Source organism: Rousettus aegyptiacus, unplaced genomic scaffold (genome assembly GCF_014176215.1).
Source record: "Rousettus aegyptiacus isolate mRouAeg1 unplaced genomic scaffold, mRouAeg1.p scaffold_m13_p_13, whole genome shotgun sequence".
NCBI lineage: Eukaryota > Metazoa > Chordata > Mammalia > Chiroptera > Pteropodidae > Rousettus > Rousettus aegyptiacus.
This window is the reverse complement of record NW_023416288.1, coordinates 40561181-40575506: the sequence shown is the minus strand read 5'-3', so window position 1 is coordinate 40575506 and position 14326 is coordinate 40561181. Positions and strand designations below refer to the sequence as shown.

The 14326-nt window shown below is 35.0% G+C and overlaps 1 protein-coding gene across 6 annotated transcripts in view; it reads right to left on the bottom strand.

The window, feature by feature from the left end:
• Nucleotides 1-14326, bottom strand: part of SEPTIN7 (septin 7) — a 67150-nt gene that overhangs the window by 15074 nt on the left and 37750 nt on the right. For all 6 annotated transcript variants that reach the window (XM_016159878.2, XM_016159871.2, XM_016159892.2 and 3 more), the window contains 3 exons: nt 5828-5928; nt 4828-4962; nt 356-473 (listed from right to left, as the gene is read on the bottom strand). In XM_016159878.2, the coding sequence (XP_016015364.1) occupies nt 356-473; nt 4828-4962; nt 5828-5928 (354 nt within the window). The remainder of the gene's footprint in view (nt 1-355; nt 474-4827; nt 4963-5827; nt 5929-14326) is intronic.

The following is a 14326-nucleotide window of genomic DNA, read 5'->3' as shown; positions in this document are numbered from 1 at the left end:
TCATAAAATAATCAAACACTTTCAAAAAGTAATTCTCTTGCTGGAAATTCAGTCTAAGAAAATAATTCTAAAGGGTGTGGGGTACTGGTGACAGCTGTACAGAAACATCTAAAAGAGCCTTATTTAAGTGACGAATGATAAGGGCACCATAATAATGGCTATATAAGGGCTTTGAAGAGAAAACTAAGGCAGAGAATCATTTTCAAGAGTTGCTTGTAATACAGTATAAACGACCACATAGAAAAGTAGCAAGAGAAATAAATATACCGTTAACACATTATACACTGAAAACATAAAAACTGCAAATTACGTGAGCGGCATGAGACACCAAAGACCGCGAGCTTACTCGGCCCACCTGTTTTTTAAACTGCTGGCACTCCTCTGGTGTGAGTGTGTCTGCTTTGGCGATAAGCGGGATGATGTTCACTTTTTCATGCAAACGCTTCATAAACTCAATATCCAATGGTTTAAGTCTGAAACACACAATATTGAATATAACTAGATTGATAAGGGAACAAGTCTTCACATCAATGCTAAGTGAAATACACTGGAACTACTTTACTTAGTTATCAGAAACACTCTCTGAAGATGTACGGGGCTAGCAACAGTTCAGTAGAACAGGACTTTGAGAAGCGCCAGAGTGGCTAAGAAGGCTCTAAACTCCCTTGAAGACCCTGGTCATAGGGTTTTGGCCCTAAAGAGAAATCAGAAAAACCAGAAAGGATCTTTGTAAGCTTTCCCAGAACAGCTTCTATATTTATTAGTCAAAACTTGAAAAAACTTTGTTCTTAAGTGAAAAATGGTAGTTCTCTCTGAACCCCATATTCAGTTCTTGCTACCAACTCTATTTCTCAGAAAAGAGTCTCAAAAGAGAATCTTCTTCATCACCTTTACCCATTATAATCTGACTGCTGCCTCCACAACACTATATTCTCAAGGTCACCAAATACTTCCATGCTGCTAATATAATATAATTAGCAGTAGCTACCTCATAAATTGCCATGGTGTTTACCATTACCTTTTAATATGCCTATTATGCAGCGTTTGGCATTACTTCTTCACAAGCTGTTCCCTTAGGGTACTTTTCAGGATCTTCTTAGTATGCTAGTCTCCTAAGAGGTATGCTCATCAAAATTCCCCACTAGGCCTTCTTCTCATCTTACTCTACAATGTGTATGCTCGTCATCAACTACAATGATTTCTATTACGCTGTATGGGTTAATGACTTCCAAATCTTCACACTGAGCCCAGATTTCACCCTTATATTCCAGACCTGTGCTCATCCAATGGAAATACTACCTGGACATCCCACTTTGGCTTCTTGAAAAGCTCATCTGAACCCCCAAACTACCCTGCTTCTGTGTTTCTCTTTCAGTGACTCGCACTATAATCCACTCAATTACTCAAAGCTGAAACCCAAGATTCTTCCCTTCTTTCTCACTTGCAAAGATTCACCACGACTTGCTGAACCAATAAATGTATTTTTATATTTATCTCCATTTCAATTTCTTTGGTTCAGGCCACCATAACCTTTGGCATGTATAATTACAAGAATCTATCTGGTTTCCCTCCAAACCATGCACACTGGTCAGAATGGTATTTCTAAAATCCAAATCTGACTGAGTCATTCCCTGACTAAAAACCTTACTAAAGGCCAGAGTCCTCAGCTAGTGTCGACCACAGGCCTGGAAAGATATAACCTCTCCAGCTGTCCTCATCTCTCAGCATTCCTCAGTATATTTTGCTACCTCCTACTTCCAATATGCCAGCCATTCTGAACTTCTCACAATTCCCTGAAAGCATCATAGTTTGACCTCTAGCCACAGAGTAGGGCCTCTGTCTGGAGCACACACCACTGCCACCCCTCTTTTTGAACTACCGAATTCCTATATGACTTTAGGAGACTTGGCTTACAATTCTCATTTCAACCCTTACTTTGCCATATAATCATTGCTTACTTATATATTTGTTTTTCCTATTTTCTCACTAGAAAATCCTCAAGAGCAAGGGCTTTGTCTTGCTCATCTGTATCTCCAACACACAGTACTGTGTCAACACTGGAGAAGGTGCCCAAATATTTACTGACCAAGAAGTAAGCTGCTATGATTCCCTTATGTCCTTTAATAACTCTAAATGAAAACGAAAAAAAAAAATTCATCACATCTAGAATATATTTGAGACCAAAAATTAATATTCCACAAAATAAAACTAAATATAAAAGCTATGGGCCAATAAAGTTCAGATTTGCAAATTTTTATGGCTTACTGCCCAGGTTATACTCACGACAAATTTACTACCACCATCGCCTACTGAAAACAGTGACAAAAAAATTCAGTTAATCTAAAATTTTAATAAATCTTAAAAGCATTTATTATAAAATAGTAAAATCAAAATCTAAGTTATCAAGATTTTGTACTTAAGTAAAACAATACTTGCTGAATATTTATTATTATAATTTAAGAGAAAGACACTTAAAATTACATGATAAGGAAATAAGGAAAGCCAATATTTTAAATATAAAACAGGGAAGAAGAAATTAAATTTAAATCAGCTTAAAAATTACACTTCGGGAAAGAGGGTAACCCTTTTGTAAAAGCCCTGATAAAACCCTTTTACCATTTTAAATTAGAATACATATTTCGGAAGCTTACAAAATGTCAACGGCAGAAAACATTTAGTTCACATGCACATTATATATATTCTGGTTGCAATCTTTCCTCTGTCCATTTAGTTTTATTTTGGGTCATCTTTTCCAATAAATTTAGTTTCTAAATGTTGTTTTTAAACAACGGAAAGTCCTTTATAAAATTTCTAGACGGTAAACCCGTATTAGAGGGGAAAAACTAACCTCAAAGCCCACAGCAAAATACAAAAATAACTACAGGGCAAATAAGAGATATAATACACACACACACGGGAAAACATTCTATATAAAACCCAGTGAATGACATCGATTTTTTTTCAGTGGCAATCAATTTTCAAAAAAAAGGTAAAAACATTTTAAAATTCAAGTTCCAAGTCAGTTGTTTATTTTAATAGCAATTACCAACCGCTGAACAAAGAAAATGAGACAAACGTGAAATCATAAATGAGCCCTGTGTGCTGACACCGGGTGGGGCGAGGTGCAGGCACTGAAAACACACTGCTGAGACGATTTATAACAACTCCAAAATCAGGACCCTTCTAAAAGGGGAATCCAGCGACTGCCCAGGTAAGACAGAAAGGCCCTGATTCATCTATCACACTGCCGGAATTTCACTCTGCAGTGGGCCAGGGATTTGGAACTCTCGCTATAAAATTCAGTGTCATATTCTTTCATTTAAATGCAAAGTAGCACTTACAAATGAGCAAAACTTTGTTCCACTTCCTAAACTATTTAAGCCAAAAAACTACTCAAAAGCACATTTTTATACATAGGAAATAAAAATTTTGAACTCTCATTCCCTTGTGACAAGCAAAAAATGGCCTAAAGCCACTACACATTATTTGAATCATATCAAATATTTTTTCTTAAAAAAAAATAATCTATTTCCCATGCAATTTTAAGAAATGTATTTTCCCCTAGAGGATAAAAAAAAAGTGATTTCATGAGAATTACTAAATCTTGGAGATAGTCCAAAAGATCTAATATAATAAAACTGTTTATAAACTGACAAATTTCTATTGACTTAACTGCAGATAAGATTTTACTCTGTTGGTGTCCAGGAAAAAGCCCTAATAAGTTAAACTACAATGATTTAAAAAATATAAATTCAGGAAGAAGCTAACGAGTACTCATAAAAAGTCGTATTTGTGAGATTACCTTTTCTTTGAGCCTTTTAAGTGGATGAGTTAATTTTGTGCTTCATTATCACAGATGTATATATTAGAAATAAAGAAACTTTTGCACCATTACAATCTGACAGTGTAAAATTGGTAAACTATATAATTAAGGCTTTATGTAGTGATAATGCTCAACCAAGATGGTGTTAATGGGCACTAGCCTATCTTGGAAAAAAGTGGAGAAAGAAGCAGAAGAAAATAGAAGAAAAAGGTACTCTTATGAAGGAACTGGTTTACACTGCTATAATCTGGGTGTTGTAGCTGAGTTATGCTGAGTCATTTACCCAAAGAAAAATATTAAAGAAGAGTAATTACAAATATCTGCAGCTGACAATAACACGTGTCTACTCAAAATGACAGAAGGAGGTACAAACAACAAAAAAGGGAGGGAGTACGTGCTGACTGTACTAACACGGAACAATCACACCGGATGAATGTCTAGATATTTACATCTTACCTCCTGGTAAGCAGAAGTTTTGTACTGATGACATACTTAAACAATGTGACTGTGATGCTAAGGTGAAACAGAAGCCAAATAGATTTACTGAAGAAAGAAACAGTGCATAAGAACTTTGGCACTTAGGTTTTCTGGTAACCTTCTCTATCAGATCTATAGTAAATAACATCTTTGGAGTACCTCAGAATATGTCTAAGCTAATTGTTATGGCGGTTTCTCCTTATGGGGTGGTTCAATTAGTGGGAGAGTGATCAGAAAGAAAGCTCATTTAGCCACACTGAGACATCAAACCATGATGGAAACACTGTTCTTTTCTAGGAAGCAGGTAAAAAGCCTCACACATGAGAAACTAAGGGGTAAAATCACTGTAAGCTCACATAGCACTTAAAAAGTTTCTTTATAAGCAATTTTTTATGTGGAACTTGGGACTTTACAACTGGTATAGTTAAACACACAGCACAGAGACGAGGATTACTAAAATGTGCACCCAAAGCTGAGTAATAAACAACAACAACAAAGAGGGTTATCAGAAGCATCAAGGTACTGACCCGTGTCCCGAAGGAGCAATGAAGTATAAACAACACTGCACCCTGTTATCAGGCATCTGCCGTCTGTTCACGCGAGATTCTGCATTTAGGTAGTCCTCAAATTTACTATCGATATAGTCGATAACAGGCTGCCAGCTATAGAACGCAGATAAATAAAATAATTAAGTTGCAATTCTATATATAAATGTACAACTGATGACTGTCAAAGGGCAATAATCTATATTTTTAAATAAACGAAACCAATCTAACCATTAGAAGACATCTCAGATTATTCTACACATATATTGATTTAAAACACCTATTAATTATGTTGACTAAGTCTTGATTCATTATTTCTAAACTTTCCATATGAAAGAAAATTGTTTTAGAGTCAAAACACAACAAAATTATTATATTATTTCCCTTGATGCTAAAATACTTTATAGTATGAGAAATTACGTCCAAATAAGATTTCATTTTAAATAAGATTAAATATGAAACCCTCATGATGAACTTATTTGGGTGTTTTAAAAGTTGACACAATTTTACTTCAAAAACAACATGGAACTCAAAGAAAAATTAAAATGTTTATAAAATACTAAAATATTACTTCCAACTAAAATGCCATGGATGTTTTCTTCATTTATGACGTATGGGAAAACTGAAGATCTAAAATAAGATTTAAATTAGTATGCGACAGAAAATAATGTTTAAAATTATAGAAGAGAATTAAAAGTTTAAATTTCCTATAATAATAAAAATTCTCATATATATGTTTTAGAACTTGTCTTCAAAATAATTCTAGGAAAAGTATTATCTTCATTTTATAGACAAAAAATCAGTGCAAAAAAATTAAGTAACATTGTTAAGTACGTGGTAAAGTTGGTACATAAACCCAAGTCACAGCAAATGAAGTTTAGTGGCCTCTGATGAGATGAGACATTTTTAAATGTTAAGCAGAAAAAGTCTAATCACCTCATATCCAAATGCAATGGAAAGAGTGATGACAAACCCTTCTTACCAATTACTATTATCCACCGCGTCTCCAAATCCCGGGGTATCAACTATCGTGAGCAGCAACTGAACACCGCCTTCTTTGATTAACACTTTGGACTGTTCTACCTGTAAGAGTCATTGGTGCAGATATTAACACCATACATTACACCTGTGGTTTTCTATAAGGTAAGACATAGGGACATGAGCGTTAATCAAAAAACCAACCAACGGACAAGCTTTTTGCAAACTAAATTTACCCAACCTCACGTTTTCTTTAGAACCAATTATTATGGAGATTAGAAGTCCTAATTGTTGGGGCAGGAGGAGCAAATATGTAAATAGTGGGTTTATGGTTCATAGTTGATATAAAGAAGGAAAAAACAGGAACTGATAAAATATTAATAATCACTAAAGACATCTAATACTTATATAACCTAAATGCACATCTAATAATACAAATAAACAGTGTACTGGAATGATTCAATAATTCAGAGATCAAAAGTGATTATCAGACAATTACATCTAATCTAGCACTCAGAGTAAATGTTTTCCTGGACTATCTCCATCTAGTTTGGTTCAAACCAATTACTCAAGTGAACTTATTACCATTCCCAAATCTTTCTCTACATGTCTGTAATTGTTTACACTTGTGTTTATGTTATGGCTAAGATCCAGTTCTCTTCTCAAACGTGATATTGCACATTTAGGCCGAAGCAATCAGCAAACATCCAGGTGTTGAAAAAAATGTATTCTGGTAGGGTAAAACCCTATTAACTCTGATTAAGATCTTCGGTTCTTTTTAGAATTTATAAAAATACTCCACTTGAGAAAACATACGGGACTTAAACAATAACAGTTCCTCCAATAATTGAAAATTTTCTGTGACCACAATTATGTATCAGAATGTATAAATTATTCATCTTACGCTTATGCTGCTGCAAGATAAAGTGAACACTGACTGATGATTTAATAAGAAAAGAATAATAATTCCCACAGAAAAAGAAAAGCTTCCATTTACTGTACATTTGTATCAAGCCCTTACTAAGACTAGAGGCTCCAGGCATGCTTAAAGGTTAACTTAAGAGGCAATAATTATATTAAAACTTTGAGCATTAAGTGCAATAATATGATATAAATTAGTACTACCAAACTTAAAGAGAAAATGTAATCACAGATGTGTGAAAAGGAACGTCAACTATTTATGCTATTTAACAGAGTTTGGAAAGGAAAAATGACTAATTTCTGGGTAGAAGTTTGGTACCCTTTTAGAGATTACAGAAATGATGTCTTTCCATTTTCTTTTGGCATTGTCTTACAGATGCCAGCTGATGCATTGAGAGACTGAGAAGATGAAAGTAAGATTGCTGTTCAAAAAGTTTACATCAGCACTGTCTAATATAACTTTCCGAAATGACAGACATGTTCTTTATCTGAACTGTCCAATATGGTATCCCCATGTGGCTACTTAACCCTTGAAATGTGTCAAAAATAACTAAGGAAGAGACATTTAATTTAATTTAAATCAACTTAAATTCAAACAGCCACATGGATTAGTGACTTAGACTGCTGAATTGGACAGTACAGGTCTAATGGAATCAGAAGTTATTTTGTTAAAAAAGAACATTATCAAAAAAGAAACCTGTTAAAACTGAAGACACTGCCTGAGATTTGGACATGCACGTCCAAAGTGGAGCTTCTCATCTTCTATCAGACAAATAGGAGGCAAAATTCTCATATTTTAGGCCAATGGTTTTCAGACTGCTTTGATTCTGGTGTAAATTCTCAGTGAAAAATTCGAACACCCCAAACAGAAGTATATTTATAATCTACCAAATATTGACAATTGGCAATCTGAACACTAAATATTAATAAGTATTCATTTCTCTGTAGATTAAAAAAATAAACATTAAAAAATATGGGTTCTAATATTTTCTGGTCATCTTCAAAATCAATGATAGATGCACATGACTTGAGAGACCAGTGTTTCACATCACATAGCCAAGATAATACAGCTTGTCTGATGCCAGGTTACTCTAATAATATGAGAGAGGCAAAATAACTGAGAAAATAATCAGATTCATCGGTGTTAGATTATCAAAACTAAAACAAAAATGTACGTGATATTATCTCAAGTGGCTCAGGAAGCTCATATTTTATATACCTGGTGGCCCTCTAGCCAAAAGATCAACTAGGTTATATGTCAATAATATATCATTTTTTTTCAAAGGACAATCTGGTCAAATCTAATACTTCAATATTTCTCAAATTCACCTCCACATCCTTTATAAAAACAGATCATTCACTTATGGTAACTGTTACTGAAACAGAAAAATCTAAAGTAACTATACCACCCTTTTACCTAAAAATTTTTCTAAATGACATAGTACTGTTATTAAAAACTGATGCAAAAATGTAATTGTGCTATACGAATCATTTCTCCACTTTACTTCAAACCATTTCTGGTTCTCTTATTTTTACCTTCAGTAATAAACCGTATACTAATCACTCAACATAATAGCTTAAAATTTAAGATCTTTGTCTTTTGTTTTTATTTTTAAAAATCAGCTCAACAACTTGTTTACTGACACAATAAAAAAAAGGAAGATCTGTATTTTATATACTTTAGTCTGTTTATAAAGCGTCCTTTCTTCTCTGGCCTATGAAATTCTGTGTATCCATACATGGTCAAATACAAAAAACACAGCAACATATGGAAAAAAATCCAGAAAACATAACTGTAAACTAGTGCCATGCACAGGATCCAACTGTATCCTATCATCTGATCTTGCAAGGATCCTCATGGGATCCATGGAAAACAAATTAGTTCAAGTACAGGAATTTCAAACTTTTCTTAACAAATCCATTCCAAATGGCCACTTTCCCATGCACTTTCTTTAAGCAGGTCACATCAGCATATTTTATGGCATCACTCAGAGTTCTCTAAGATTAAATACATAATACTGAAAAAATAAATCAAGGGCATGTTCAACTCTTTCTCTCTGAAAAATAAGACTAAAGCCCATTATATTGTTTATGTCTAATTAACTTATTAAGGCCTCTTCGGATTTCTAGATTCCAGAAATCCAAGGCACTCTTTTTTTCTAGCAATAGTTTTTTCACTCTGAGAAAAAATAAAGTCAAACTCTCAATGCTTATACTGCTTCATTTCTTTCATTTTCAAGATTGCTAAATACACAAAATTTTTCTAACCTGATGTTTAAAAACCATTTGTTATGGTAAATAAAAAGTTCCAATTAACTATATTAAATTTTGAGGAGAGGGTTAAAATTTTCTGTCAAGAGCTACTGCTACCTACACTTGCTCAGCATTAAAGCCAAAGCTTTACAGACTTGAACAGCCTGAGATATTCCGCTTAGCTCAAACACAAACGCTACCTACTTTAACTATTTAATGGCTCCAAAGACAAACATTCATCTAAAATGCTTCATTATGTCCCACGAAACTAAAAGAAACAGGGACCCACAGAAGTTATGCCTAAAGACTACTTCCTCTCGTCGACCTCCAGAACTAGTTTAAGAAAGTTGATCTAAAGGTTCTAATTCTGCCTTCTGCTCTCTGAACCACTATATCTCATTCTCATCTCCCTACATTGATATCTTAAGTCCCTTGTCCCCTTCATTTTTTATTAGCAATCCCTTTCCCAAATCTTTTATTTCTTTTCCTTTCCAGCTCAGATACCTTTCTATTTTATAAAATTCATGAACTTCAACCTCAAAAAGAACTTCTCGGCTATCTGATAATCCTTCCACGTGCTGCTTAGTCTCACGCCTCTCTCATTTTCCAGTAAGGCTCTTCCCCAGCGCTGTCATTGCTCCCATGCTCTGAAAATTACCTTATCTCTGCTTGAAGACAAGAGCATCACCGATTTGTCTTAAGCCATCACTTATTTCCTCCTGTTTATTGGAACAGATCTTTCTCCCTAAGGCTAATTTCTCAATCTATGTTGAGTATTTGGTCACTTTCCATTTTAGAGTCATCTTGACACTAGTTAGACTATTTCTCCTATATCTTCAACCTCTCATCTCTTAGAGACTGATTCTCCATAGGATATAAATATTCCCAGGAAATAAAAACCATATGGCTCTCTCGGTCCCCTATACCCAACCTCTAGGTACCCCCCTCTCACCCCTTCCTTCCTGCTGTCCGAATTGCACTGCCTCACTTACCGTTTACTTCTCACTGCTATCTTGCCCTCCATTCCTACTTCACTAAAATCTACCTTGCCAAAGTCACCTTTGTAGTACCTTGCAGCAGCAGCATCTTTCTCACTAAATCGTAATTGTCTGCTATATCCTTCACTCGATTGTGAGATCCTTGAGCATTCTGTGTCCATCATCACTGTAGCCCCCAAACCTAGTATGAAACAAGCATTCCAGTGTCTGTTCTGTGAACGCCTGGTTCAAAAAACTACCAACACTGGAGCAGCATGGACAGGAGAATTTCCTAACTGGACTCTATAAAAATGTTTCAAATAGTCTATAACACGTTATCTCTAGGATAGAATTCATTGTTTTCACCTTTCTTCACCTCTAAAATCTTTGTATCCATTTAACCTAGGACAGTGATTTACATGACTTTACAAATCAAGGAAAAAAAAGTTTTAAAGAGGCCCAAATAAGGTTCTCAACTAAGAACTTAAAAAAAAAAAACCTAACACTCATTTCACAAAAGAAATTGAAATGGATTTTAGGCTCAGAACAAAGGACAGTCTTTTCCTAGAAGACAGCTGGCAAACTTTCACTGACATGAAATATGATTTAAACAATTTTAAATACAGTGAAGTAATAAGAGTTGGTACCATACAGAAAATACTGCATGTAATATTGCTCTTAATAATACTGTTAATCTGAGACTGGAACATGAAGTAGAGCTCAAGTGTTCAATTGTTTCTATCACTTCATTTTAATCAGTCTATTGAAAAGATATATATGAATGAAAATAGAAGTAACATGATGCTACTTCATTCAATTTGAAAAATTCTGAAAGAATGAAGGAAAAACAGTTCCCTCTCTCACTTTCTTCCCTTAGAGATAGGATGAAACCAGTTTGAGGCCAGAAACAGCACGGAGCACTGGTTCTCAAAGTGTGGTACTGAGACTGGCAGCTGTGTAGCCTGGGAACTTATTAGACATGTAAATTTCTTTGGACCCTGCCTCAAACCTACTAAACAGCAAACTCCAGCGTGGGGTCTCAGCAATCTGTTTTAGCAAGTCTTTCTGGTGACTGTGATGCACACTCAAGGTGGAGAACCACTACAGTATAAAAAATTCCAGGACTAGAATGTCAGCTCACATTTGAAACTGCACAGTTTAGGGTCATGAGGCCCAACACAGGAGGTCAGGAATTAATCTTAGAGGGCTTCTACCTAATATTGAAAACTTCGCTCAAATCAGAACCACTTATATGTAACAAGAAGCTCAGAATCATTTCTATTCAGTGTAGACAGCCTCTCGTTCCTTCCAAGACTGTGAAGGAATTCCTTTTTAAAATACAAATCTCTTGTAAATAAACGATGCTCAGAGAGATTATGAAATCATGGTCTTTATTAAAATTTCACTCCCTATTTGGCCATAACACAGGATTTTTCTCTCCTCTTTCTTTTTTCTTTTCTTTTTTTTTTTTTTTTTTTTGACAGTTGGAAGTGTTCCAGAAAGCCTTCAGTTCAGGGAAACTGTAGACATATGCCTTTTGAAATTCAGGATTGTATGTTTCTCCTGGTCTAATATGACTGGGCAGAGATACAATACTTCTGACCCTCTCTACTGAGAGAATTTACAAGCTTCCAAGAGCAGATCAGATAGATTACAGGCATCGTGAAGAGCCAGTCAACTGAAAAAGAAAATTCTATTCTCTAACATGTTGTGTTCTCTCCCAGATAAGTGGGAAAAGAATTTAGATTATCCATGGTACAGTTAAGGAAAGAGGACTTCTCTGGTACTCTAAGGATCAATCCAGTTCTCAGTTCTCAGGATGTAGTCTTACTTCTGGTTAAAAAGAAAAGAAAAGGTACGGGATTTAAAAGTGGTACAGAGGTCTTTGTCTTAAAAATCTTGCTAGAGATACTCTCGCAGCCCTAATTACTCCTTTGCTTTCAAAAAAGTCAGGAAGATATTTACAACAAAAGAGGGCACTTTTGAAGTGTTACCTTAAAGGAAGATAAATTGTGAGTTTAGACTTGATTATTTTGGAGACAGGCCAAAGCAAAAAGAATTCTAATAAATTGAGAACCTTTCCCAATGTCTTTAACAGACGCTAGCCTGGGAAAAATTGTCTGCAATTTCTGAAATGTAATGCACCATTAGATAAGCCTTGTCCAGATCAAGAAGGAAAACAAAGGAAATATTAAGATGGTCAAACCACTTCGATAAGATTTGAACAGCTAATGAGTATAAAAGACATGTTCAATTTTATAAAAAATCAAAGAAAATAAACTTAATGAAATACCTTAATAACTTTATGTACACACACACATACATAATAAAAATGAGTGCCTACGTCCACCAAAAGACTTGTATAAGAATATTCACATTGGTCAAAAACTAAAAATCTATAGAAACGATAGCTGTGATACAGTCTTACGATGGAATACTATACAGCAATAAAACAGAACCACAACTAATACAATGTGAACAAATACCACAGACAAAATCTTCAGTGAAAGAAATCAAACACAAGAAATATATTTAAATAAAATTCAAGAACAGGCAAAATTAATCCATAGAAACAGAAGTCAGAAAGGTGTTTATATTCAGGGGTGGGTATAATACTGAGTGAGGGGAGGCACAGGAAACCTTCTGGAATACTAGAAATGTATATCTTAATCTGGGTGCTAGTTACCTGGATCTAGAAATACATATATAAAAACTCATCAAGCTCTATGCTTAAATTTCTGTCCATTTAGCATACAAGCTGCACAATTTAAAATTAAATTTTAAAAAATGTTGCTCAAGATATAATTCAAATAATCAATACGACTTTGAAAAAGATCCTCATATTTAAAACTATTCCATTTAATCTACAATGGTGAGTCAAAGGACTTTACAGATCAAGAAACATAGATCAACAAAACTTCAAAGGTCCTCAAATTTTAAAATATTCCAACTAAACGCTTATAAATTTTTAAATCGTTTGTTTGATCATTCAACAAATATTGGATGCTAACACATAACAGATGCAGTTCTAGGAACTGAGCTTACAGCAGTGAAAAAATGAAGTCCCTACTCTCATGGAGCTTATACCTTTGGAGCTGGGGGTAGGGACTGGAGGGAGTTTATTGGGCGGCCTCACTGCAAAAACAACTTTTAAGCAGAGAACTGACAAAAATTAGGGAGCAAGCCATGAGGCTATCTCAGGGAAGGGCACTGTAGGCAGAGATATAGGAAGTGAAAGGACCCTGGGGTAGAAGCAGCTTTAGCCTGTTCAAAGAACAAAATGGAAGGCTAGCCTGGCCAGCGCAGAATGAGCCAAAGGTGAGGAAGTGTAGGAAACAAGTTGAAGAGGTAGGTGAGGACAAATCCTACGGGGTCTCCTAAATATTGTTAAGGACTCTGGCCTTGCTCTGAGTGAGACAGGAAGCCACTGAAGGGTTTAGGGCAAAAGGTGCCAGGTGATCTGAATTATACTATAAAAGAAAACTCTCACTGCTTTATTAAAAAGATCAGGGTGGTGGCCAAGGATCAAACCAGAGAGGTGAGTGAAGAGGCTACTGTAATAACCCAGGAAGACAGATGAGGATGGAATCATGGATATGAGTGGTACTAGGGATGGGGGAAAGCGGTAGGATTGGAGTATGTTGTGAAGGAGGTAACAGGATTTACTGATGGGACTACATGTGGAGTTAAGAGAAGAATGGAGTTAAAGATGGCACCAAATTATTTGGTCTGAGCAGCTGGAAAGGCAGAATTGTCACTGGGTGAGAAGAAAAATTCTGCAGAAAGAGCAGCTGGTTTAGGGTAGAAAGTACCATACTGTCAGTCAATATTTTTGATAAATTTGTTGATTTGTCTGGCAAATTCAATTTTGGCATTAGGAATATTAAAAAGGACAGGCCTTGTTGAACTTACTTAGAACCAATTTTTAATATGAATTTTACTCCACCTATGGCTACTTTTTATCTTTTGGTATATTTCCTTTTCTGAAAGTTTTTTTTTTTAATTATAAAAGTATGTTCGCTATATAAAATTGAGAAGATATAACAAAAACAAAAAATATTCAGTTTCACAATGTGGGGAATCACTGATGACAAGTGAATATAAATCCTATTTAATATACATTTTTGTAATATGTGGACCATGACAGAGTAAGCACATTACAAGCACTCTCATTGTTTGAGCAAATACTTTGTTCCAGAGTACATCAAACTAGATTTCTATGTGCTGGAGACTGTGTGAGACCATACTCTCATCTGTTCAGAAACTAGCAGAAATCACTGCATGGATGAATCAAGAGAGCTAGAAATATTGTTCTTTTGTGTTTATTAAACAAAGTGAAATAAAACATGGTA